Below are 25,342 nucleotides of genomic sequence, written 5' to 3'. Positions count from 1 at the left end.
ATGCAGTATGAAGTAATTCAGAATTTGTTTTCAGATTTGAAAGGTGAAGCCACTACAGCTGAAGCTGAGAAACAGGTGGTAAAGAAAAGTGAGGCCAAAGCAGATGAAGCCAAGGAAGTGGAGGTTGAGCAAGGTGAGACCAAAGCAAATGAAGCAAAGGAGGAAGAGGTTATGGCAAGTGGAGAGGAGGAATGTGAGGTTACAGAAGGTGAAATAAAGCATGAAGACACCAAAAGAGAACAGGCCAAGCAGCCTACTCTGGAAATTCTGGTTAGGCAGAGTTATCCCCAAAAGGTAAAGAACTCTCATCTGTATACATCTGTGGCAAGGCAAACAGAACAAGAGGTGTCAAGAGTCATCACCAGTCAAGGAACTGTCGTAAAGTACATGATGGATGGATCTACCCAGGTATGTTTAGTAGAATTCATTGAAAGCAGCCTGCGTGTGCGATTACCCTTGAACTTGTGCTTGTCAACTGAGATAGAGAAGTGTCCAGTTTATAGACGAGGGAGTTAAGTAACCACTGAGTTATGCAGCCATGTCAAGACTAAAATGCTCTTAAGGCACATAGGGAGATTTAATGATGAAAATTTTAGGCATGTGAACATTTTAGGCAACTTTGGATTAGGAAATAGCTGAATGTGGTCTTAAACATCTGAAGTGTGGATTAGTTAGGCTTTGGGTATTTTTGGCAACACAAAAAAGCATCCATATATTTTTCAGTCATTTAAACAGTCATACAGGATCCAGAAAAGACCTGAACTATTCTTCAGTCCTGCAGACACCTTTAGGTATCCTAAATTTTCATCAAAAAGACTTTATATTCCTAAGTACCTTCTTTGTTTACATGTATTTAGGTTGCCCAGAATTCTGGTACCTTTTAGGTGCTATAGGCTAGGTACCATCTTTGCAGATACTGTAATCAATCTACAAGCAACTGTCTTTTGAAGTCTAAGACTCTGTGTGTAGTTAGCAAACAGATGAAAAGAGGAGTCATCTGTTTTAACTCAGAAACTGTCAAAATAATTCCTTATTTCCTCAGGTTTTTTTTCTAAGTAGACCACAACTCCTAGTACAAGTTCTTTACAATCATTCATTACATTAGATCTTAAACCATTTAGCCAGGATTTCTGAGAAACATATCCATTTCAGAAGTATGCAAAGAAGCTAGCTGCTGTATGTCTATATATTCTCAACACACTGTCTCTTGACAGAAGAACATAGATCTTATGCGCGTAGCATAATTGTACAATAGTCTTTGTATAAGCAGTTTATGAGTGTGTCCTTCTTTATATTAACTTAATGTTTGTGACTCATCAAGAATGTATTGCATATAGATAAGCATTCAAAAAAGAAGAAATAGTGAATTACCTTACAGTAACTGTAACTCTTGAGATGTTTCTATATGTTGTCCATTTGTTTTCCACATTGTACTGTCTTCTCCCTAGAATGTCTGTTCTGTATTTGTAAATGAATTCAGAGACGATTGTTCCCTGCTACACAGGAAACATGCATATGAGGAGTTGAGTGTAATGGACAATAGATCTCAGAAACCAGCTGTAATAAGATAAATAACTATGACTTCTTTTTGTTAGCTGTCTTGATGACTAAAAAATTAACAGCAATCCTACACATGTGGAATACCTGAATAGAGATCAATATGGTGATACAGATGCATTACCACTGCTACAAAAAAAAAGTCATCAGCCTTTCACCACTTAAACAATCAAAGAATAATCTTTACTGTTTACTTTTATAATGCTTATATGTTACTAGAGTCTCCAGTAGTTATATACTTGAACTGCAGCAATTAGCAGTCCTTTCTTTTGAAGATGGCTTCTTTATTTCTTGTATTCATTCTGAGAGTCTTTTACTTTTTTCCCTTCCATCACCTACAACATTCTAGTGACTCTTGCATTTGTGACACATTCTTTTGAGACTTTCTACTGGTGTTTGAAATGATTTTAACCTCTAGTATGTCCCTGATTGCTGTAGATTCTGTTTGCTGATGGCACAGTGAGTAGGAGTCCTGATTCTGGCCCTGTTTTACCACCACTTACAATTCCAGATAACATGCAACCGTTACCAGAAATGGAGCCTTCACCTGAGACCAGCACTAAGAAAGGTAACATTTCCAATGGTTTTGGACAGATTTAAAGTTAGCAGGGCTGATGATACTTAATAAAAGGCATATTTCTTTAGTCTGAAAATTTGCCAGTGTGAAAATGCAATTTTATCTGTACTCAGCTGCTGCACACTGCTAATTTGTTACCTTCATATCAAATCATTTCTCTCCTACTCCAGATTTCTTTTTCTTCTAAAGTGCTAGGACTCTAATAAGTAAAAGGATGTGTAAGAACTACACTTCAAATCACTCGGTAGCAGAGTGATTCAACACAAAGTATTTTAAAAGAAATCCTTGTAACTACAGGAGTCAAAAACTTACTTATGTGTTACACAGTTTTTAGTCTTGGTATTGAGAAATGCTTCTCTCACAGAGGACTTACTATTTTTTTCTTTCTCGTTGTATGTATTCCAAGGCATCTACTATTGGTCGTTATTAATTGGTTGTATGGACTTGTAGTCTGTCCCAATATAACCATTCTTACGTTATTTTGTTTGGCTGAGAAAGAACCAAATAAAAGTTTGCTTCATACCTCAGAGTGTACTCCAAGACCACTGTCAGTGCTACTTAGTGCAAAGAATAATTATGACCTGTCATAATATTAACGTATAATTTATTGGAAGTATGTGAATAAAAATTGCTGCCAAAGAGAAAAATATCTCAAAAAGGAGTCTTTCAAGTCATCAAGTCCAGATCTTGTTCTTAGGATATTCCTTAGGATAACTAGAAGGATGTTTGAGAACTTCCCTGACAAACCATCTTCTAATTTTCAGTCTCAGTATCTGTCCCAGCATATATCCTTTATTCCTTATCCTTTATTTATGATCACTTTTTCCTCCCACCTTTCCTCTCCACTGCTTAGTCTTGACAAATTTATAGTGAAAAGTTTCATCTCTTTTTGGCTTTTTTTTTTTTTTTTTGCTAGCATGTATATTCTGTAAGTCTTTTAGACTCCTCTCTGGTCTATGCTGTTGTCTTCTGCATACACTTAGTCTAAGTTCCTTTTCTTGAATATGGGAGACCAGAGTTCTCTATCACATTCTTAATAAGATCTCTCCATTACCTTTCACAATTAAATTTCCATCTCTTTTCTTCTGATGCACCATAGGATTGTGTTTGCCTTTCTTGTCACCATATTTTCACACTGATAACTTGTAGTCATTCTGTATGGATGATACCTCCAGGTCTTTCTTTCATTCTACTGTGGCAAACTTGTCTGAAGGGTAAATTATTTTTATTCCTTTTTGCATTAAATTTCATTCTAATAGGCTGTATCAAATTCCTTTAATCTTCAAGCTCATGGGACAGTTTTGGATGCTTTTTTTTTCCTGCAATCCACTCAGATTTTCTTCTGCACTGATAGTCCTTTCCAAAGTCATGTCATAATCAGATGTCCTTAGCATGCTATTTACTTTTCCTGTGTCATTAATGAACACATTCAATAAGATTAGTTCAAGGGCACACCTTTGAGTAACAGCACTTGTAATTTTCCTCCAGCGTGATAAATAGTTCTTTCAATTCTGTCAAAACCAATACTCACAGAAACTCTTCACTTTATTGATTTTGTCTTTTGCCTTATAGAATACCAAGTCTGATACAGTAATTTTTGTTTCTGCAGGAAAAGGCAGTGGCAGAAACAGTGTATCAAACAAGGACGAGTTGTTTGAAAATGCTGTGCAGGGTCTGGTTAATTCTGAGCAACCTAAGGAGAATCAGGCAGGAACCTGGATAACAACAACTCCATCAGGCATTCGAGTGGGCACTGAGGGAGCAAAGAGAATGGATCTGAAGCCACTCTTAATCTATCAGGCAACTGACCCAGCTGATGGAACGGTATTACTATTTTTGTGTTGTTATAGCACTGTCTACTAAGCTAAGAGACAGGGCTGCCATCATATAAGTGGTAGGAATTGTTCTTTGAACATATATCCTACAAGTTGTGTTATTACAGTGTAACTGATACAAAAGCTTTAGGTTTTGAAGAAAATGCGAGTCCTCGGTCTCTGAAATAGAGAAAGTTGCAGTAGTCTAGCTTAATCAGAGTTTCAGTACATAATGCCTTGTTTTGCTGTTGTAACTTTCACAAGTATCACAGAGCTAATATAAATGACTATTCCTTCATTCTTTTAGGTTATGACTGTACGAGACGATGAAGTGATAATTGTTGAGAAGCTGGATGGTAGCAGAGTAGTGGATCATGCTGATGGTACTAGGATCACGACTTTTTATCAAAACTGTGAAGAACTTTTTGTACCAGAGGATAGTGAGGAAACAGGTAAAATCAAAAGGGGAGCACGTATCTCTGCTATATCTTGTGAGGCAGATAATTGTCAAAATATACTAAAGAAGGGTCATACCAGTAGCTTATATAACAAATCCACTAGTGCAGTCTAGGCTTAGTTTGCTTGGTCTTTTTTTCATCAGTATTCAGTGCAAAAATTACCTTGTAGCAAACAAGCAAATTTCCTTCTTTCCATGTATGTACTTACACGACCCACCTTCACCAGGAGACCACAGTGCCTGAGCTCTAATATGTTCATTGCCCGCGCTCCACCTACTCTGATACAACAAGCAAGCTGATTTGAGTCTTAACTGAATAGGTGTATGAGGACCAGGGCATCCTCATATTCCCCAGAGAGGCCATGGACTCACCAACCTTGGAGGTATTCAAAATTTGATTGAATATGGCCATGGAAAATGCCACACCTAGTAGAAATGAAACTACATTCGCCTGAAACAAGTGGGGCTAATGGTCATCTGTGTTTCTTTTGGCTGGCAGTATATTCTGTATGCTTAGTTCAGTTGCTGGATAAGTTCTGTAATTAACATGAAGTGTATATTTACTGTGTGGGTGTCAGGACTGTTGTGTTCAAACACAGTAGAAAGTTGTGGAGCACCTCCCTGTGGTTTTAAAAATCAAAACAATGACCTTGAACTGGTCTGTCTATTCAATGGGAAGGCAATGGTCAGATTAACATACCAGTTTGATTTGTTTTCCCTGACTTCTGCTGCTGGAAAGGAATTTCTTCACATCTTAGAGCTTGTGTCACAGGCATAAAAAATTCCAGTGGTCCAACCTGTATGTTACAAATATCCAGATCATTACGGTTAGTACTGTACTTGATAAATTAGAGAGTACTCTCCTGACCACACCAGCCATGGATGGTTACAGACATTTTTTGCTGTTTGATTTTCCTATATTCAGTGCACAGTCCAAAAATTTGAGAGTTGCATATTGTTTACCTAACATAAAATTAAGTGATAAAGAATGTTATGAAGTCTGAGGGTCTTTTACTGAGGAGATAAAGGTCCAGCCTTATGAGAGAAAAAGCAAATCGGTTCCTAGGACTTTTCCATGGTTCATGTGCTCCTGTCTAGATGTTTTGTATTAATTCTTAGATGAACCCTCAGAAGCCATCACAAGGAAGGTGAAATGTATGCAAGTAGAGAATCCTGAGTTTGCTACTGTTATAACAAATTGTGAGGACGGTACCTGTTGTACCATCTTTGGAGATGGGACATCTATTATAGCAAAGCCACAGGGAACATATCAGGTGGGAATTATTTTTAGTTTGTGACAGTGCAATGTATCTTTGTGTTCCAAGTTCCCTGCCATCAGCGTCTCTCACCTTGACTATTTTAACTCCCTTCTCTATAGCTTTCACAAATCCTATGATTCCATCTCTTTTATACTCTACTAATATTTAGATATTAGAGGTCCCACTCAACTGGAAGCTGGCAAATGTTGTCCCAGTTTTCAAGAAGGGTAAGAAGGAAGACCCTGGTAATTACAAGCCTGTCAGTCTCACTTCAGTGTCTGGTAAAATTATGGAGAAGGTTATTCTGGGAATTATTGAAAAACACTTGAGAGACAATACAGTCATTGGTCATAGCCAGCATGGGTTCACAAGGGGGAAGTCCTGCTTAACTAACTTAATTTCCTTTTATGACAATGTCACCCATGTAGTTGACCAAGGGAAGCCAGTAGATGTGGGGTTTTTTTGGTTTAGCAAAGCTTTTGATACTGTCTCTCACAGTATCCTTCTGGACAAAATGTCCAGCTAGACAAGTCCATAATACATTGGGTGAGCAATTGGCTGACGGGTCAGGCTCAAAGAGGTATAGTAAATGGGTTTACATCAGGCTGGCAGCCAGTGACCGGTGGGGTTGCCCAGGGCTCGATTTTAGGGCCAGTGCTTTATAATGTTTTTATAAATGATCTGGACACAGGAATCGAGTGTACATTAAGTAAGTTTGACGATGATACTAAACTAGGAGGAACTGTGGACTCCCTCAAGGGTAGAGAGGCCTTACAGAGAGATATGGATAGACTAGAGAGTTGGGCAATCACCAACTGTATGAAATTTAACAAGAGCATGTGCCAGATTCTCCACCTGGGACAGGGTAATCCTGGTTATACATACATATTGGGGGACGAGATGCTGGAGAACAGTCTCGTGGAAAGAGGTGTGGGGGTTTGGGTGGATGACAAGTTGAATATGAGTCAACAGTGTGCCCTGGTGGCAAAAAGGGCCAACCATGTCCTGGGGTGCATCAAGCATAGCATAGCTAGCTGGTCGAGGGAGGTGATTGTCCCACTCTATACTGCACTGATGTGGCCCCACCTCAGGTACTGTGTGCAGTTTTGGGCGCCTCAATATAAGAAGGACATCAATCTATTAGAGTGTGTCCAGAGGAGGGTGACCAAGATGGTGAAAGGTCTCGAGGGCAAGGCCTTACAAGGAGCAGCTGAGGTGACTTCGTTTGTTCAGCTTGGAGAAGAGAAGGCGGAGGAGTGACCTCATCCCAGTCTACAACTTCCTCAAGGGCAGCAGCGGAGGGGGAGGTGCTGATCTTCTCTCTCTGGTGACCAGCACTAGGACACAAGGAAATGGAATGAAGCTGTGTCAGGGGAAGTTCAGATTGGACATTAGGAAAATGTTCTTCACTGAGAGGGTGGTCAGGCACCGGAACAGGCTCCCCAGGGAAGTGGTCATGGCACCAAGCCTGTCAGAGTTCAAGGAGAGTCTGGATGATGCTCTTAGTCATATGGTTTAGTTTTAGGTAGTGCTGCGAGGAGCAGGGAGTTGGACTCAGTGACCCTTATGGGTCCCTTCCAACTTGAGATATTCTATGATTCTATGATATTTCCTCACAACTGTATAGTATATTTAAATCACAAGCTTAAATTTCCTGACGTTAAAGAAAATATTACAGAGACTAATATCAGCCTAACTCTTGGACTTCCTTTTCCTTCTTTCTCTTCCTCTAGTCCCTCAAAACTGGATGATTCAGTAGTAAAGGTCTGAGAGCTCTCCTTTTGATTTGCATCTGTTCTTCATTTTCATGATACCTCTAAACTGAAGTTTTCACCTTTCAGGACTGATCCTCTTCCTTTCTTACTATGATAGGTTTTACCCATCAAGACAGGCTCTCTTTTCATTGATGAAGATTGCTCAGCAGTTTATACCCATGAAGTTTACAATTTCATCAGCAAGAAAGAAGAGAAACAAGCAGGGAGATACATTATGAAACACACTTCCAGCACTATTTGTGAGATGATGGATCCTGAAGGAAATCTTTTCAAGGTAAAATACATGGAAGGAAACAAGTTTCTGCGTTTTAAGTTATTTTATCTTATAAACATCTCTTAGAGTCAGCTTGTAGCCTTGTAGTACTTATTCTTAAAGTAGCTAGCCAGAAAGAACAGCTCCTTAATCAGGTCTCTGGAATGTTCTGGAGGATGTGATGGGTTTCCCTTTTTTGGTATTTCCCCCTTTTTAGAGAGATTGAAATAAACCACATGGTCTACAGTTTACCTCACCTGTAAAGTTATCTTAATTAGCATGACCTGTCTTATAGCAAAAAATCATCTCTGCAAATGAGAATTAAAAATGAGAGAGGTATTGGCTTTTCAGAAGGTCCATAGAAACACTCTAATCTGCCTGGTAAGGCAAATATTGTTGTAAAAGGAATGATTCAGTCTTTAAAGTCATACTGATTGTGCTGTGATCCTTTCACACCTAAGAGATCTTTTTGAGCTAGGTTAGTACTTAGTTTTGAGTTCAGGAAACATCATCTAAGTGTCTGTGACCTATATACTGTTTTCTGATTAAAGGTTCTAATTAAAGATTCTAAATGTGACATCCTTAGACTATACTTTCTATTGTTGCAATTGTAATCATTACCATTTTCCCAGATTCCTGTGAAACAGCACTGAGGTTCCACTGGACATATGCATTATAATACAGTTTTTAACCCGGTTTCCTAGACTGAAGAAACAGTGCTTACATAAATCTATGCTATCTGTCAATCTCTCCCTAACAAATTTTGAGCTAATCAACAGAGGGGTAGAAATTTCAAAGATATCAAGTTCCTACAAAATCAATGCAATTCAAAGCAGCACAGAAGTCGCTTGGCGTCAACATCCTGCTTTTTCTCAGCTGATACTTAGGGAACAAAGGAAGGAGGTTGAGGAGGCTGTGGGACAGTTGAAGGTGTTGTGGGAGCAGTGATCAGAGGGGATATGGGGGCGTGTAGTAAGAAAGGTGAGATTAATGGTTGGTAGGGATGACAACCAGGTACAGGTGTAATAGGATTGGTTCTTCCTCTGTCCTAGTCACACCAGAGACTACAGCGAAATGGGCGTGGACTGGGTGTGTCAGATTCAGTTCATGGGCTGCCCTTTGAATCATTCTGGTTTAAACTCTATCTTCCAAAGGCATCTATCCTTCAACTGACTACACTAAGAATTAGAAGCATTAATATACCTTGTGTGCATATGTTAATGGCATGTAAGTTAATAATCACAAGAAGGAAATACTGTAGAAATTCACTCAGTATTATCATAAGATTATCTGAGACCATATTTTTAAAGTGAATAAGTGCCTAAAAAGGGACCCCTTTATACATATATACCTAAATATATCTATAGGTGTATATAGGTAGATAGATATAAATATATAATATGTATCTATATCTATCTATATCTCTTCATATATCAACATGTATATAGATGTGTATATATTTATATATACATATATACACCAGGTATATATATGTAGATAGATAAATATATATAATGCATATATATATAAAATTTATATCTCTTCATAGGTCATGTATATAAATGTGTGTATATATAGGGGTATATATTTATACATACATTCACCTGTATACATACACACACCTGTATGTATATACACATTTATATATATACACACTGATATTTATATATACATCTATATATGAGTATATATGTATATACTATGTAATTATTCAGCAGCAAGCTACTGTTTTAAATGTATCATGTAACTCAAGTCATCTTATATAATTTCTGTTATAGGTCATGGCTGATGGCAGCACATCTGTGTGTGTTCCTAGCATTGGCTCTGATAAAAAGGAAGACAGAAGTTCAGCATCAGCACTCCCAGAAGTTAACAAACCTATCACTTATGATGAGCATGTCCCCAGGTGAACTGCACTGGATTCATAGGTTTACACTTTCTTTCTTCACTACACTGTATTTGTACAGGGTTTGTAGATTTGTGCTTCCTTTGTTCAGTACTCTGTATCTGCACATTTGATGTCATCATCTTAGAGTTCCATTTTTCTTGCCATGTCATCACAGTACTTTTTCATTTTTGTCATCTAGAAAAGAATGCAATTTGAAAGCCATTGCATTTGATCAGTGTGGTGGGTTAACCTTGGCCAGCTCCCGAACGCCCACCCAGCCACTCTCTCATTCCCCCTCCTCAACAGGATAAGGCAGGAAAATAAGATGCAAAAGGTCATGGGTCAAGATAAAGACAGGAAGATCACTTTCCAATTACCATCTCAGGCAAAACAGACTTAACTTGGGGAAAATTAATTTAATTTATTGCCGATTAAAGGAGAGTTGGATGGTGCAAAATGAAGATGAAAACTAAAACATTTTCCCCCATCCCCTCTTTTTCTCAGGCTCAACATCACTGCCTCAGCAGCGCAGGGGATGGGAGGTTGCAATCAGTCCATAACAGCTCCTCTCTGCTGCTCCTTCCTCCTCACACTTTTCCCCTGCTCTATCGTGGGTCCTTCCCATGGGCTGCAGTCCTTTTGGTTAAAATGGCTCCAGCATGGGCTCTCCATGGGCTGCAGTTCCTTCAGGAAACATCGACTTGCACTGGCGTGGTCCTGTCCACAGGCTGTAGGGGAATACCTGCTCCATTGTGGTCTCCTTTACAGGCTGCAGTGCGGATATCTGCTCTGGCACCAGGAGCACCCTTTCCCCCCCCTCCTTCTCTGACCTTGGTGCCTGCAGGGCTGTTTCTCATACTTTTTCCCTCACTCATCACTGCCTGTGTGGCATTTTGCCCTTTCTTACACACGCTTTCCCTGAGGTGCCACCATCTTGGCTCAGCTGTGCCCTGCGGGGTCTGTTGGAGCCAGCTGGGACCGTCTGTGTCCAGCACAGGGCAGCCCCTGGCCTCTCCTCACAGAGGCCGCCTGCAGACCCCTGCTGCCAACGCCTTGCCTCCTAGTCCGATACAATCCAATGTGTGTGGCTGGCTGTGTAGGTTCTTCATCATCTACGCGGATGGTTCTGGAACCGAGCTCCTGCGGAGCAAGGATGTACACAAGTATCTTGGTGGAGCCTGTAGTGATCCCGCTGCTGCTGTCTTGCAGGATCCTGTACAAGAACATCCAGGTAGGAAAATTTTATTTCTTTTCTGACAAACTAATAACAGAAATAATTACAAAGATGGAGTCAGAAGTTTCAAAATCCTTATTTGGACAGGAAATTTGAAAATGTTTTTCCCCGTGTAGAGAGGCCCCCACACTTCTGGCAGTGAAGCATGGGGAAGGAGGAGCTTGTGGAAAACTCTGGGAAGCAGAGAATTAACTGAATGACACTGTGAAGGGATAAATGAACAAACAACTGGCATATCTTTATCTGCTCTCATTCACGCAAACAAAAGCGATTACCAAATGCGTAGATTCTCTGTGTATTTACCATCAAAAAACATTGAATGTATCACAGTCTTCATTAGTCATATAGCTCTATTTATCAATGAAGACAATGATACTCTGATGTTGACCCTTAGTCTGGCTGTTGGAAAGGATAAATATATGTTATTAAGAAACTGGAAAAATATGACTGAAATAGGGGATGCCAAAAGTACATGGCACCAACCACCTCGTAGTAGCAATACAAGAATTTATGTCCTGAAATGATTGGTTATCATTGTAAAGTTAGTTGGAGATACTATGTTTCCATAAAATACGCTGTGGTGTAACAGGTAAATCCTAAGAAGATAAATATATCTTTAAAAAGACAGGAATGTATGGTTCCCCTGGATATGGGGGGATGATAAGGATGGATTGCTTCAAGCCATAAAGTACTAAGACATTCTTCTCAAAGATTTATATCATAAGCATGGGGAACAGCTTTCCCACCTACTACTCTTATCAGGTTTTGCCCATTTTTAAATGCTGCTTCTATTCACAATAATGACCGGTTCCCCATTGTATAAACTGAATGAAATAATTTTGCCAGGAGAAAAGGAAAAGAGAAAGGGCACTGAGGGAGACAGAAAGATAGGGAAGGTGGAAAGATCAGGAAGATACAGAAGATACATACCCAGTGAAACTCCCAGTGAAGAAAACCTGCTCACAACCAGCAGTCGTTTGTAATAGTAGCAGATGTGCTTCTCCAGACTTCATAACCTACCTTTCTCAATCCTGGCTCTATTTGCCTTGACACCAAGGCACTACAATTTTGTATCATTGTGACAAAGTACCTCAGTGGTCATATCCATTTTGAAGGCCACCTATGGGGTAGATAATAGTAGAGTAAGTAGATTTTTGGGTTGGGTTGGAAAAAATATTTTGAAGAACATTAAAATTAATCAGAACAATAAAAAGACATAATAAATGATCTCTAATGTAATCCATCAGTGATCACATTGTGAAGTATAAAATACAGGGAAGAATTATGCATGTTCTGAATATGATGTACTTCTGAGATTAGTATTCAGTAAACATGGGTCAATGGTCTGCTCTTCCTTGTTTGGGATACTCCACACACTATACAACTGAGCTGTTACCCAAGACTCAAAGCAAGTACCATAGGCAGTCTGTTGTTAAACATGGTCTGAGTAATCTGAACTTGTCCAACTATTCTATAATCACCTCAGTGGTCCGATATTATCTGTAGCCACGAGTATCGCATTTTCACATGGAGTTTTACCACTTGATAATAAGGGGTTTTATACTTAGGTAAGTATATTTTTCTGAAGATTTGAGACACTTTTTCCATCATTTTTGGATTTGAACTGATTCTTAGCAAAATGTGTTTGAACCAGGTGTTTTAAGTATTACTGTCCTCTGCCCTTTGGCTGAAACCTCCCCTTGGGTAATGAAGAAAGAACCAGAGAGTATTGTTCCTCCAAATCTTCAGTCAAGGACCCGGGACACATCTTCTGCTCTTGAGGTATAATTGTTTCGAAATAGTCTTTTGCTGCTTAAGCAATAGATGTTTGTCACACGGTGGGAGATGGAGCTCTAAAAAATGTGACATTGTTAAGTCCAGTTTACTAAGCAGGCAAAGCAAGGGGCAGGCTGTGTCAGGGAAAACGTAGTCACCTTGGGTGGCTTCTACTCTCAGTAAGGTGATATAGCAATTTTAAGAGGAGTTCATCTTGCCAGATGAAGAAGTTTTAGAATAGATAAATTGTGCCCAAGAGTCTACTGACTTTATTGCCTAGATCTATGATGCTATAAGGACAGCATGTGCTCTTCAGCTGAGACACACATTGCCGATATCTGCATTTAGTCAGTAATATAAGTAGCCTCTTGCTCTTTTTGCTTGTTCTTGTCTATGTTCAGAGGAAGATCACGGGTCCCTCGGTCAGAACACATACTTGGAGGGGTCTCTGCATTGGATCCAAAGAGCAGATGTGCTTGCCAGTATGTGTGCGAAAATGTCCTAATAAACTGCAAATCCGTCAGCTATTGCAGTACAAGCCACTCAGCGATGAACTAAGAGAAAAGCTGCAGTTTTCCCTTAAGGTAGTACAATTACATTTACTCATTCTTCCAGCGAGCAATAGAGAACAGACAAATTGGGTGACGCGAATTTTCAGTATATGCCCGAGACAAAAATTCTGCTACTTTTGAAGAACAATCAGCACTTCATACGTAGACAGGTGCTCTAAAAGTGTATTTCTGAAGCAGCTCAACTGTTTTCACTCATCTCTTGTGGAACCTACTTTTCTGCACAAATACATGGGATCCGGTCCAGTACGCATCACAGATAGTACATTAAAATAGTTTCCTTTCTGTCAATATTGATATCTATTACTTTGCTTTTACTTTGCTTAGAGTTTGTTTTTCCTTCACTTAAGCCTTAAAAACTTAAATCTATAAAGTTGTACAAGAATTTCTAATGCACCATAATGCTACAGTTAACTTGGTGACTGGGTCACTGAGATGCACTCTAGTTTTGGTTATATATTTGTTTTCATAAATCAGTACAGAACATTTCCAGGTTCAAGTCTGAGTTCTGTCACTCTATCCATGTCTAGCAAATAGCTCTGTAGCCTTCTGACAAAGTGTGTGTCCATCCCTCATGAGTGACTGGTTCATAACAAGCTGCAAGCTACACCTCGTGCAAGTGTTCTGAGATGGAATCTGAAAGTTCTGCAGTTGATACTTGTCAGCAGCTTCATAGTTCTCAGTTTTGGTATAAAACATTGATTTATTTAATTCACATTGTGAAGATGCTCTTAGAAGAGATTTTAGAGTTAAAAACTCATTATTACTTACCAATTAGAGAATACTGAAATACATGTGTTCTATAATTTATTCATTTAACATATTTTGACGATGGTATTGCAGACTGAATTTGAATGTTAACAGCATGTGAAATTTGTGAAGGTAGTAGCATGTTGTAGCCAGTTCAATTTTTTCTTTTTTTTTCTTTTCCACATTACATTTCAAAGAAGACATGCTTGTAATAGAAAAACATTGACAGCTGTTCAGCCCTGGCATATTTGGGACATGCCAGTCTATCAGAATTAAATTTTACCCTTTTGCAGTCTATAAATATATAAAAATTTTTATTTAATTTGCATATTGATCTTTCAAAGGCAACGCTATTAAAAGTTCCACACCAAAATCCCAAGGTAAGTCTCTGCATTGACAAGATCTGTTGTTGGCTTTTAGAGAAAGAAAGTTTGTTACATTGGGAAGGAAGAATTGCAATTATTGGCACTGAGAAAACATTTGTAATAATTGCGTTAATGTGCAATGGAAATATCCTCATTGCTCATATATCAATATTTAATAAATGGATTTTTCCACAAAGAGGTGTCTTAAATCTTTAGCCAAATATTCACTTTGTCAAAACTAAATCAAGATCTAAAGAAAAAGATATTCTTCCTTTCTCCATCTCCTTTAAGATTTAAGAGGTGTAAAGGAATGAAAAAGAACTGGAACTGGAAACAGATTGTTTCTGCAAACCTTGAATATTCATAAAGCTCAGTATTGCATGTAACTTTCTAGCAGGGTGGTGTGTTAGCACAATCTTCTGTAAGGACCCTTTTTTACCATCCAACTGATCTTCTAAAGCATAAAGAAGTTGGGAAAAGAAAAGTGTTCTTTTCTGTAGCACTTAGTGTGATTCTGGCAAAGTAAACATCTGTCTAAAAACAGAGCTTCAGATTTTTTTCTGAACCTAATTTTTCAATTATGATGTTGTGAATTTCCTTTTCCCTAATAGGAGATCAAACAGGAGGGAGATACAGATCACAATGTTTGTTAGAACACCTTTTATTCATTAAGCTGATCTTAATAATATAATTGATTGTTATTAATAGCAGATATTTACTCATCACATTCCTTTATTCACTCACATCGTTTACTCAAACACTTGCATGCTCGCTCATACTTGCTGGCTGGTGCAACAGTTGGGAGGCCAAACCTACCTGCCTACTCAGAAGCAGGGGGTCATACTGACGCACCAGGGGCATCTAGATAGCTGTTGGATGTGGTCCGAGTCACACAGTTCATTGTGGACGCTAATGTGTGCTAGTGGCCTAGTAGAGATTCAGCAGACTCTTGATGTCCTTAATATGTTAGTTTTTGCAGATTCAATAGTCTTGCTAGTCTTCAGAGTTGATTAGTCCTTGGTAAGTTTTCACCTGCTACCTTCTCAGCAAGTACTCCTCTCTTTGACCTGTTGGGTTTTTTAAAAATGATTTCTCTATGCCAACCTTTAGATATGTATATAACCCATTCACACAAGTTCACAGAAGGGGCCTTTATGACATTGAGAAGAAGCATATACGTCCATTACTTCTACAAACTCTTTTCTCTATATATGTGTCCCTTAAGTCTACCTCTGCAAAAAAAACATCTGCATCTTTCTTGTTCTTTTTCATTGTTCCACCAGGAATATATAGACAACATTTTAAAGCAGGAAAATGAGCTGGAAGAGATGAATGTAAAAGAACCAAGAACAGAAGAGGAAAAGGAGAATGCTGCAAGTCTCCTTGAACTGGTTACGGTGAGAAAAATACAGTTTTAAACTATTTTTTCCAACAAAACCATTGTATTGCATTGGAAGTGTCAGCCTTAAAACACAGCATTATCTGTTAAGAAAATAGCAAATGTTAGGATAGCACAGTGCCTGCTCTGCTGTAGTTTAATGATAAAGCAGAGCCACTCTCAGCATTCAGCTGGGCTACTGAATGGCACTACTGCCATTTTGGGGAAGCACTGCTCAAAACAGTTCAGGAGTTTGGCTCTACAGAATGATACATTCCCAAACACACAGGCCAAAATTACTAAAATGTGTATATCCCCCAACATTAGGATGAGAATGTTTCCGGTCTGTTGTCATTGCAGCTGGGAGACTTGTATTTCAACCACAGCCACCTCCACAGTGAGAGTTTAAACCCTGCTTTTGGGGTTTAAACAATCTGGAGGCATATTGTTATTACAATGTTGAGTAGCATTTATATTTTTGGAAAATGTGCTCTCCTAATTTGCACAGCTAATTAGAGCGTGAAAAGAAAAGGGAGGGGAATAAGGAATGGGAAAGGTGGTAAAATTTTTTTTGGACTTGGGGGTAGCAGTCAAGAAACAATGAGGTTAGTGGGAGATAGGTGGTAAAAAACATTAGAAAAGTTCAAGCAGCATAAGTGGGTGGGCTGAATTAGGATGAATGAGAGAAACGCTGTTTACATCTTATGTAAAGAGTCCTCAGTTTGCTCTATTTCAGTTATTTAAATTATTTGTTTCCTACAGCTTCCTTTTGTTTGGTAGCTTGCATGATGTGAATTCACGTGCTAGATTTTTAGTAGTTATTAAACACTGTTTTCTTTTTTTAGTCTCATTTAATAAACACTTTTATTTCCATTTAATCAAGTAACAAGTATATAGTGAATTCAAACATACTGAATTAAGAAATCTGACATTTGGGAAATAAAATATAGCCGTGTAGTTTGAATATTCATTACCAGATGATCTCTCCACCTTTTGAAAGTGAGTATATTCTAGCAAACAAACATAATCTTAGACTTAGAGTCTACCTTTTAAAAGTTGTCTCAACATGCAAAAACATCAGGCATGAGATCTTTCTAGTTTTAAATGCTGTTAATTTCTTTTTCCTAGCTTTCTGGATAGATCTATAACTTTATTATTATTTTTCCTTACAAGCTTAAAAAAAACCCATGTAATTCTAGAATTTGTCTCTGAACTTTTTAGACAAGTTAGCATTTTCATTTTCTGCAACTAAAGCCTATTTTTTTATATTACAAGCTTCTGTATATTTTCTTGTTCAGTACTTTCAAGTGACATACAAGTTTTAAAAAGAGAGTAAAGAAATTATCTAGCAAAAAACCAGGAAGGAACTCACAACCTTTCTGGAAAGAGGAACACAGAGAAGTGATCTATCAGTAATTTCACCTGCCTCTATCCTCTAGGCAGACATTTATTTGCTTTGATGAGATCCAGGTGCTGAATCTCACATGCTGCCCAGTTCCAATGGACTTGTCTAGTGACTATTGTTGGTTGTACCAGCTACCATAAGCACATTTCCAAGTACAGATTTCACATTGGACAACTATTTTTCTGAGCAGTAGAGCCTCAGTGTGGACCTGCTGCGACCCAGGAATCGGTGTCACACTCCTCCCTAGTCTCTGCTGTTCCCCAGCTTTGTTAGAGCCTAGACTGCCTAGTCACAGGAACTCTGGTTTCCAGTTAACTGCTTCAGGGACAGCATAAGAATAAAGTAAACAGCTTAGTTTAGAGTCTCTTACCCCTCAAACACGTTACTGTAAAGCAACCACAAGAGACCTCCTCAGTAATGAAGCCTACAAATTCCTGAACATATTTCCCGTTTGACTCTTTGTTGTGACCATGAGTTTTAGATCTGATTCAAATCCTTTGCAGAAGGATTTGAGTTTTAATATGAACTGGCTTAGTTGATTTAATAAATAGCAGCCATATAAAATACGAAGCCATCTGTGAAGTAGGTCATCAAGAAGGAAACAAATACATATTTAGACCAGGGAGATGGTACTTCATTTCCTTTTTCACCAGCTCACTTTTTCTAACACACTGAAATACCTCCATTCTTATAGTCGCATTCTCGGGTAACAACATAACATTTGTTTAGGACAGAAATTCTTTGAACAGGATGCTGTTGTTGTGAGGTCTGTATCTCACATGGTCACAGTTATTCCTTCTTCATTGCAGTCCTTCCCTAACTGGGAGGAGTCAACTGAAAATCTCAGTGATAGAGGTAATAAAAATTGAATATCTATCTTTTAAAATTGTAAAATATCGTAGTAAGTTTTTAAGTACTGTGGTATTATTTTTAAAAAAGGAACATAAAGGTGAATTCATCTATGTGCTATGTACGTGCTTCTGTGTGATTTTCACAGGTAATTAGAACTTGTTAGTATCAATGATTCAGTACCTCTGAAAAACAGTTCCTGTGTTTAGGCAGGTGTATTTGACATTTTGACTCACATTTCCTCATGTATTGAGTTTTCTTAGGTATAAGAACTATGACAGTACTTGGTTACTTTTATACAAGTATCAACTTTTCAGAGAAGTTTTTTCAAAGCAACTGGATAAATCCTGGTTATTTATTACACTTGAAAATCTGATCTCAAATGAGCATGTGTTTTCGTTACATTAACCTTGCCTGAGGGAAAGATGGAACAATGTATTAGTTTTCCCTTGTGGATTTCTGTTGAAGTTTTTATAAGATACTTGTTAACATTTAGTAATGTTTTCAATAGATACAAATAAAAATTAACATGTTTTTTTCTTTTAAAACCCATAAGCATTTTCTATAGCAAAATCCATAGTATTCAAGCCCATAGTGATGCTAGCCTTTAAAGTGTTATTCTTCTGCCCTTCCTGCTTTGTCAAGAGTATTTCTGCTTGTTAAAAAAAGCATACTGTGCAAAGTAAATGAAAACTGCTGGAACAAATGCATACTACACAGTTTCCTGATTTAAAAACATAATTAAAATGGAGGTGTACTTGTAACATACCATTATGAAGAAGATAGTGTGAAAAAGAAGCTCTTTAATATAGGCAAAAATAGAAAAAGAAGGAAAATAAAAGTATATTTTATGGTGAAAAAGCTGACAAAAAACCCCAAACCAAACCAAAACAAAAAACTGATTTTGAAGTTTGCAATTACATAATTCCCAAAACACTAAGAGATGTCATAATCAAATAGGATCATATCTCTCAAATACTCAGATCTCCTAAATTTTCCCATGGAAATTTATTTTCAACCAAGGAAATTTCTTTGGACTCACAGTTTAGGTGTGAGGCATGAATTAAGCAACACATTTTATAGAAGATGTCAGAGGACAGCGAAACTCTTTAGTAAAGCCCCAAAGCTGGTCACAGTCTTACATATGGAAAGATTGGCTTTTTTCCATTATACGTATTGAACTAGTAGTTCCTTCCATGAGGCTGTTGATTATGGCTGCTTCACAGCCACAATTAAGCACAACTTAAGTAAGCTGAAAGTAATAAAGGTCCCTGAAAGCCCATATTATTTTCTTCACTGGAGATAGAGACCTGGAATGTTGTTCCCCAGTCAGAAAGTGGCTGAATGTCAGCAACTTTCCCTATTCACAGGCATTTGATTTGTATCTTGAAAGAACATAAAGATATTTCAGGAAATACAGGGTAGGGGTACGAACTTAATCTGCTTCTGGTTCTTTCTACATTGAATTGAATTTCCTATCTGTTAATGTTCTGACTTGATTTTGGAATGAAGATCTTTCTACCTCTTCCCTCCCAGTAATAAAGAATCTATTAGGTTTTCATCAAGTGACAGAAAGGTGCATTAAAAATATATCCTTTTATGTTTTTTATTCATAACACTTAGCAGTGCTTACCAGAACATGCACATTCAATAATACTCTTTACTTCGCAGCTCACATAACTGAGCTGTATGAACGGGCAGTGGCTTCTCATCGCCAGTGTCGTACAGAGGAGACAATCACTACCCAAAGAGAGGACCAACGGCAGAAGTTCAGGTAGGACAGACCAGTGAGAACTGATGCAAATGTAAATAATCCAAAGGATGGAACCAAGCACACAGGCAAGGCAAAGTACTTTACTGACTGTCATTAAGGACGGGGACCTAGATCTCTAGATAGCTATCCCAATGTTTTACTAGCTTTTCCTATGATTATTTTGTCCCTCTGTGCCTCTTCTTTCCTTATCTCAAAGATACTTTAAAGTTTGTTGGAAAAGGATTTTGAGGGTTTCTTTGGTTGAATAATATAATAAAAATGCAGATATGGGCAAACAATTTTGCAGCAAACCATACAAGCCCAAGTCAGGAGTCACCTGAGATGTTAATATAAAATACTCTCATAAAAATAAATAAAAATAAAAATACTCTCTTTCCAGGGTTATCTTGTAAACATTTTTGTGCTTATAAAACATCATGCTAGTTTTCTCACTTTCACTACTTTTTTCTTCCCTGATCATTTAGCCCAGAAGGAGTAACACCAGTGTCCAAGTGGCAGAGCAGACTAGAAGAGTACAGGTAATAGTATTAGTAGGACAGGAAGTTAATTATTTTAAGAGCCAATTTAAGTCTGTTTTTGGAAAGACTGTTCCAGATTTCACCAGGTTTTGGGTAGTGGTTCAGTGGTTTGCTAGCAAATAATGGGGTGTTTTCTGCAACAGAAATGCTGAATGGATGGTTTTCGTGTCTCATTTTTTTCAAAACCTAGCAGTGTTACTGTTAATTTATGGTATTCAAGACAAGGCTGAAGTCAGAAGTCCTGTGTTCTGTTTTCTGGTTCTGCCACCAGCATGGAAAGTAATTTATATTAATATTTTAAAATGCTGATGCTTTAGGTTGAGATTCGGGTATTCCACAAATCCTGGCTGATTTTTCAAATAGAACCCCAGAGACATGTCTATCACATGGTGGTGCTTCAAAGCTTCTCAAGGCAAAACAGTCCCAGCTCTCTCAGCTGTTCCTCATATGAAAGATCCTCCAAGCCCTTAATCATCTTTGTGTCCCTTTTCTGGACTTGCTTCTTTAAGTCCGTGTCTTTCGATGTATCAGGGAACCCAAAACCGGACACAGTACTCCATATGTGGTTTCACTAGTGCTGAGTAGAGGGGAAGGTTCACCTCCCTGCCTCCTTAGACCTGCTGACAGCGCTCCTCCTCATGCAGCCCAGGATTCTGCTGGTCATCTTTGCCGCAAGGGCACACTGTTGGCTCATGTGCAATTTGGTGTCCACCAGGACTCCTAGGTCCTTCTCTGCAGTGCCACTTTCCAGCGGTGGGCGGGGTAGCTTAAGTCCCCCATGAGGACCAGGAATTATGAATGTGAGGCTTCTTCCAGTTGTCTGAAAAAGGCCACATCTACCTCTTCTTCCTCATCAAGCTGGTCTATAGCAGACACCCACAACAATGTCATCCATGTTGGTCTGCCCACTAATCCTAACCTACAAACTCTCAGTTCGCTCAGCACCCATCCCCAGGCAGAGCTCCATGCTTTCCAGCTCCTCTCTTACATACGGGGCAACTTCCCCTCCTTGCCTTCCTGGCCTGCCCTTCCTAAAGGGCCTATATCCATCCATCACAGCACTCCAGTCATGTGAGCTATCCTACCACTTCTCTGTGATCCCAGTGAGGTCATAGCCCTGTGAGTGCACACAGACTTCTAATTACTCCTTTTTTTTAACCTGTGCTGCGTGCAGTAGTGTACAGGCATTTCAGAGAGGCACCCGGCCGTGCTGATTCCCCATGATGCCATCCCATAGGCATTTCCTTATTTACATGCATATGCTTGGTGTGACCCCAATTCAGCCCTGTTTTGTTGATTGTGATGTCCCTTATGTTCACATCACCCCAGGCCCTTTGCTTGCCTACCACATCCACTGCTTCCTCACTTGATTGTTGAGGTTTCTCTCCCTCCCCACTTCATCGTTGAGTGCACTATAAAGTGCAGGGTACACTCATGGTTTACACCTTGGAAATGCAGCTGCATTTCCGAGGACATTTTAGGAGGTAAAACATGTGGACAGTAGGTAAACTCATTATCTTTAAGAAGAACCTTAAGATTAGGGTCATCTTAAAAATCAATGCCTTACTAAAGCAAGGTCCATTTTGCCACATTTCAACATTCCGCTCTGGGAATTACCTGTATCTCAATTTCCTGTTTGTAAAGCATTTGTCATGGGAGTTCTGAGGCAGGTGCTATAATCTTCAGATTAGAAGTGCTTTTACAGGAGGAAGTGTGTATGTGTATAAACATAAAAATCTTTGTAACGCTTAAAGTTGTATTTAAGGCTGACCCTCAACTTTAATTCTAATCCCCTTTACTTCACTTACTCTCAAGTTTTTAAAAAATTGCCCTTTCTCTCCCACTGATGAATGGTGAAGCTGTTTGATGAATTCAAGAAAAAAGTCTATATAGATGCTTTGAAACAGCATATATTGCTAAAAATGTACATTTCACAATCAGATGAATTTTCAGGAGAATTTCTGCTCAGCTGTAAATCAAAAGTCACTGGATTTCAATCTGCAGATATGGTAATTCACAAAAGCATTTGAAAAAAAATACAAGTAATCTCAAAGCCACTATCAACTGAGAGAAAAATACGATTTTTTGGAAAGTAAATTTACAGACTCTTATTCTATGGCGATAAATAACTATATTGCTGCATTATATAATTCTGTAGTACCACACAAAACTTCTCATTTAAGCATTGTGCGTTAAAACCACTAACATTTTCAGTTCTAGAGGGAAGGGCTTTGTGGATCTGATAGAATGTCAAATTCTTCAGTGTAATCCAAGCATGACTGTTTAAATTTAAAGAATTAAAAAAAGCATTTAATTTATGTAGAAATAGAAAACCTGATACATGAACTAGGATTAACATAGAGAAAGTTATCAGTAACATACATTCATTCACAATGGAATTAATTATATTGACAGCTATTTAGGTCATTCACTATTTCTTAGATTAAACAGAATAACTTGAAATGGTGATGAACTAATATTATGATCAGAAACTTGCTTTTTCTTTTTTATTTTTGTGAAAGGTTAAATAGCAATTGAAAATAAGTTCTCTTCCATACTACTTCTTAATTACTTTCTGACTTGCATGAGATTAAAAAAAGTTTTATAATGTCAGATTTATATTTTAGTATAGCATTTTACACTGTTTTGCATACTATTTAAAGAATTACTTTAAATATATATATCTAAGTAGCCAGCACCCAAGAACATCATGCAATTCTGGCTCTAAAGCCAGTGTCAAAACTCTCAATATGATTAAGAGTGATAATTTCGTAGCTGATATTAGACCCTGCAAGCCAGTGAAACTATAGTAGTGTAAAACTGGACTAAATCAAGCTGAAAATATAACTGGTCTTTACTCTGACAAATCTTACCTTCAGAAGTTTGAACAGCCTTTACTGTATCTGGAGAGCCACCAGGTTTTTCTGTGATAAAATAAGGAAATCAGATTAATTTTGTATTATAAATTTTAGCAATGCATCTGAAATACCAATTCTCAGATTTAAATGTTTGTTGGAAGGTTGGAAAGACACTATTGGCAGTCTCAGACATGTTCCACAAGATTTAGAGAATTGGAGCATGTTTTGAGGAGGAGCTCTTCATAGCAGCCAACCCACAGTCGATATGCATTTTGATCAGCTCCTCCATAAATCAGTTTCTGAGGAGGACATTTTCTCTGCATGCCAGACCGGCCCATTCTTGATCTATCACTGAGAAAATTGCCAATTAGCAGAATATCGCTCAATGTGATTAACCAGAAAAAAAAAATGCCACTTGCCTTTAACCCTCCCATTCCTCAGTGTTTCAGACATAATACTGAAAAACTGGGTTAACTCAGTTATAATGCTTTTTTCTTTCTTTTCCTTACCAACAATGTTAAAAATTTCTTAGGAAGGAACTTGATGAAGAAAAGAAGTCTTTAATGGCAATAAGAAACAAAATAATTCCTCCATATTTTGAATCAGAATTCGGCAAGGAGTTTTTCCTGAAAAAGGTAATGTACTGAAAACTGGATGAGTTTGTGTTAGGCCAGGTAGTTTCTGTCATACTCCTGCAAAGACAGTTGTGGGTTTACATCTCAGCCTCAATTTATCTCAAGAAACCATTACAGAGGACAGTTGTGGAAGAATTAACACTGGGAATTATATGCCCTTGTCAAAGGAAACATGTCTTGGAGGTGGTGTATGTTTATTGAGTACAAACTCTGTACATTCCTTACATAAACTCTGGAGAGGATCTGATTCAGAGCAGAAGCTGAACCTCGGGTCTTTTCACTTACCCCTCAAAAACCTCTCTCTGCTAACTAGAGAGGGAATTAGTAAGACTAACCCTCCTGGGTTAAAGGTGGCCTTGGGAACTTTCCTGTTGTAATCTCACCTGATAAATGCTCCCCAAAAATGTACTTTGGAATCTGAGGTATACTTATGTATATTTTTTATAGTTACCACTTTGGTTCTGCTTATTTGTTTCCTTTGCACCCCCCTTTTTTTTTCCTTTTTTTTTTTTTTTTTGGGTGGAGGGTGGGGCAGTGTCTGCTGTTTTTTTCTAAGTGTTTAGTTAGGAGACCTCTTTCTTACTTTTCTCTAGTTTCCTGACGTGGAAGCACTGTCTATGGAACTTCCTCCAGTTCAAAAAAAACAAAGTGGGAATATCCCTCTAGAGATGATCAAAAAACCCAGTAGAGGTAATTTGAGCTCTTTTGTCTGGTAACATTTTAGTATCTTCTTCATTGTTTCATCCAGTTGTCTCATTTCATATTGCAGTTAAATTTAAGATTACATTATCTGACCCCATGTATTCCCAGTCATTTTGACACATGAACTGCTTGGACCACAATGGCTATATCTGTTCTGATACATGAAACATAACCAGCAACATTCCCTGACATTGAGATTCACCAGTATGGAGTAGGCTGTGTAAATTCAGTCTCCCAAAACACAATGGCCTTTTCCCTGGCCAAAACTTGTGTACCTGAAAGTGGTTTTGGGGAGACTGCTAGGTGGCACAGTCAATATCGTGCCAGTGTTCCAACAATTTAACAGTATAGATTATCATCTTCCAGTATCTGGGAATGTTCCTGTTTAATCCACTAATATAAATGTGGTCTGTGAGACTTCTATATTTAGTGTGTTAAAGGAGTCATTGCAGACATCACTGAGTGTGGAAGCACAATAGGCTTTGGATGCAAAGCTGAAGAATTGTGCTATGAATGAGGGGTGGATGGTTGCAAAATGCTCAAGAAAAACTTAAATGGAATAGACAACAGTTAGGGGTGGATGAACAAGAACTGAGGAAGCCAAGTTTAGAAAAAGACTAGTATGACTGTAGGAAAAAAATGGGAGATGGAATTCTGAAACTCAATGGTAAGAGGGGCAGCTTGGGGCAAAAGCAATATGGAATAGGAAACATGCAGGCTAAGGATAGTTTGGAGGATATAGGAGGAAAGCAGTGACTGGATGACAGGAAGCAGTGAAAGAGTGAACCATCATCTTAGGTTCGAGCTTTAGAGCATTGAGAGGAATACTTCAGTTCTGTTTGAAAAGCAGCCCTGACAAGTTACTGAAATCACATAGTGAGATTAAAAGTCATACACAGCAAAGAATCATATCAGGAAAGCAGTCATAGAATCATAGACTCATAGAATC

The 25,342-nt window shown here is 38.3% G+C and overlaps 1 protein-coding gene across 1 annotated transcript in view; it reads left to right on the top strand.

The window, feature by feature from the left end:
• SPAG17 (sperm associated antigen 17) overlaps nt 1-24,381 on the top strand; it is a gene marked incomplete at both ends in the record, with an annotated part of 77,314 nt that extends 52,933 nt beyond the window's left edge. The window contains 16 exons of the mRNA XM_009585469.1: nt 35-408; nt 1,996-2,125; nt 3,744-3,958; nt 4,256-4,400; nt 5,525-5,679; nt 7,537-7,713; nt 9,471-9,598; nt 10,681-10,811; nt 12,469-12,596; nt 12,992-13,174; nt 15,558-15,671; nt 17,867-17,912; nt 19,578-19,680; nt 20,145-20,198; nt 23,589-23,691; nt 24,285-24,381. Coding sequence (XP_009583764.1) covers nt 35-408; nt 1,996-2,125; nt 3,744-3,958; nt 4,256-4,400; nt 5,525-5,679; nt 7,537-7,713; nt 9,471-9,598; nt 10,681-10,811; nt 12,469-12,596; nt 12,992-13,174; nt 15,558-15,671; nt 17,867-17,912; nt 19,578-19,680; nt 20,145-20,198; nt 23,589-23,691; nt 24,285-24,381 — 2,283 coding nt within the window. The remainder of the gene's footprint in view (nt 1-34; nt 409-1,995; nt 2,126-3,743; nt 3,959-4,255; nt 4,401-5,524; nt 5,680-7,536; nt 7,714-9,470; nt 9,599-10,680; nt 10,812-12,468; nt 12,597-12,991; nt 13,175-15,557; nt 15,672-17,866; nt 17,913-19,577; nt 19,681-20,144; nt 20,199-23,588; nt 23,692-24,284) is intronic.
• Nucleotides 24,382-25,342: the final 961 nt, after the last annotated feature.

The sequence above is a fragment of the Fulmarus glacialis genome, unplaced genomic scaffold (assembly GCF_000690835.1).
Source record: "Fulmarus glacialis isolate BGI_N327 unplaced genomic scaffold, ASM69083v1 scaffold8829, whole genome shotgun sequence".
Taxonomy (NCBI): Eukaryota; Metazoa; Chordata; class Aves; order Procellariiformes; family Procellariidae; genus Fulmarus; species Fulmarus glacialis.
Note: the sequence above shows the minus strand (reverse complement) of the source record. Positions and strands in the feature narration are given on the sequence as shown.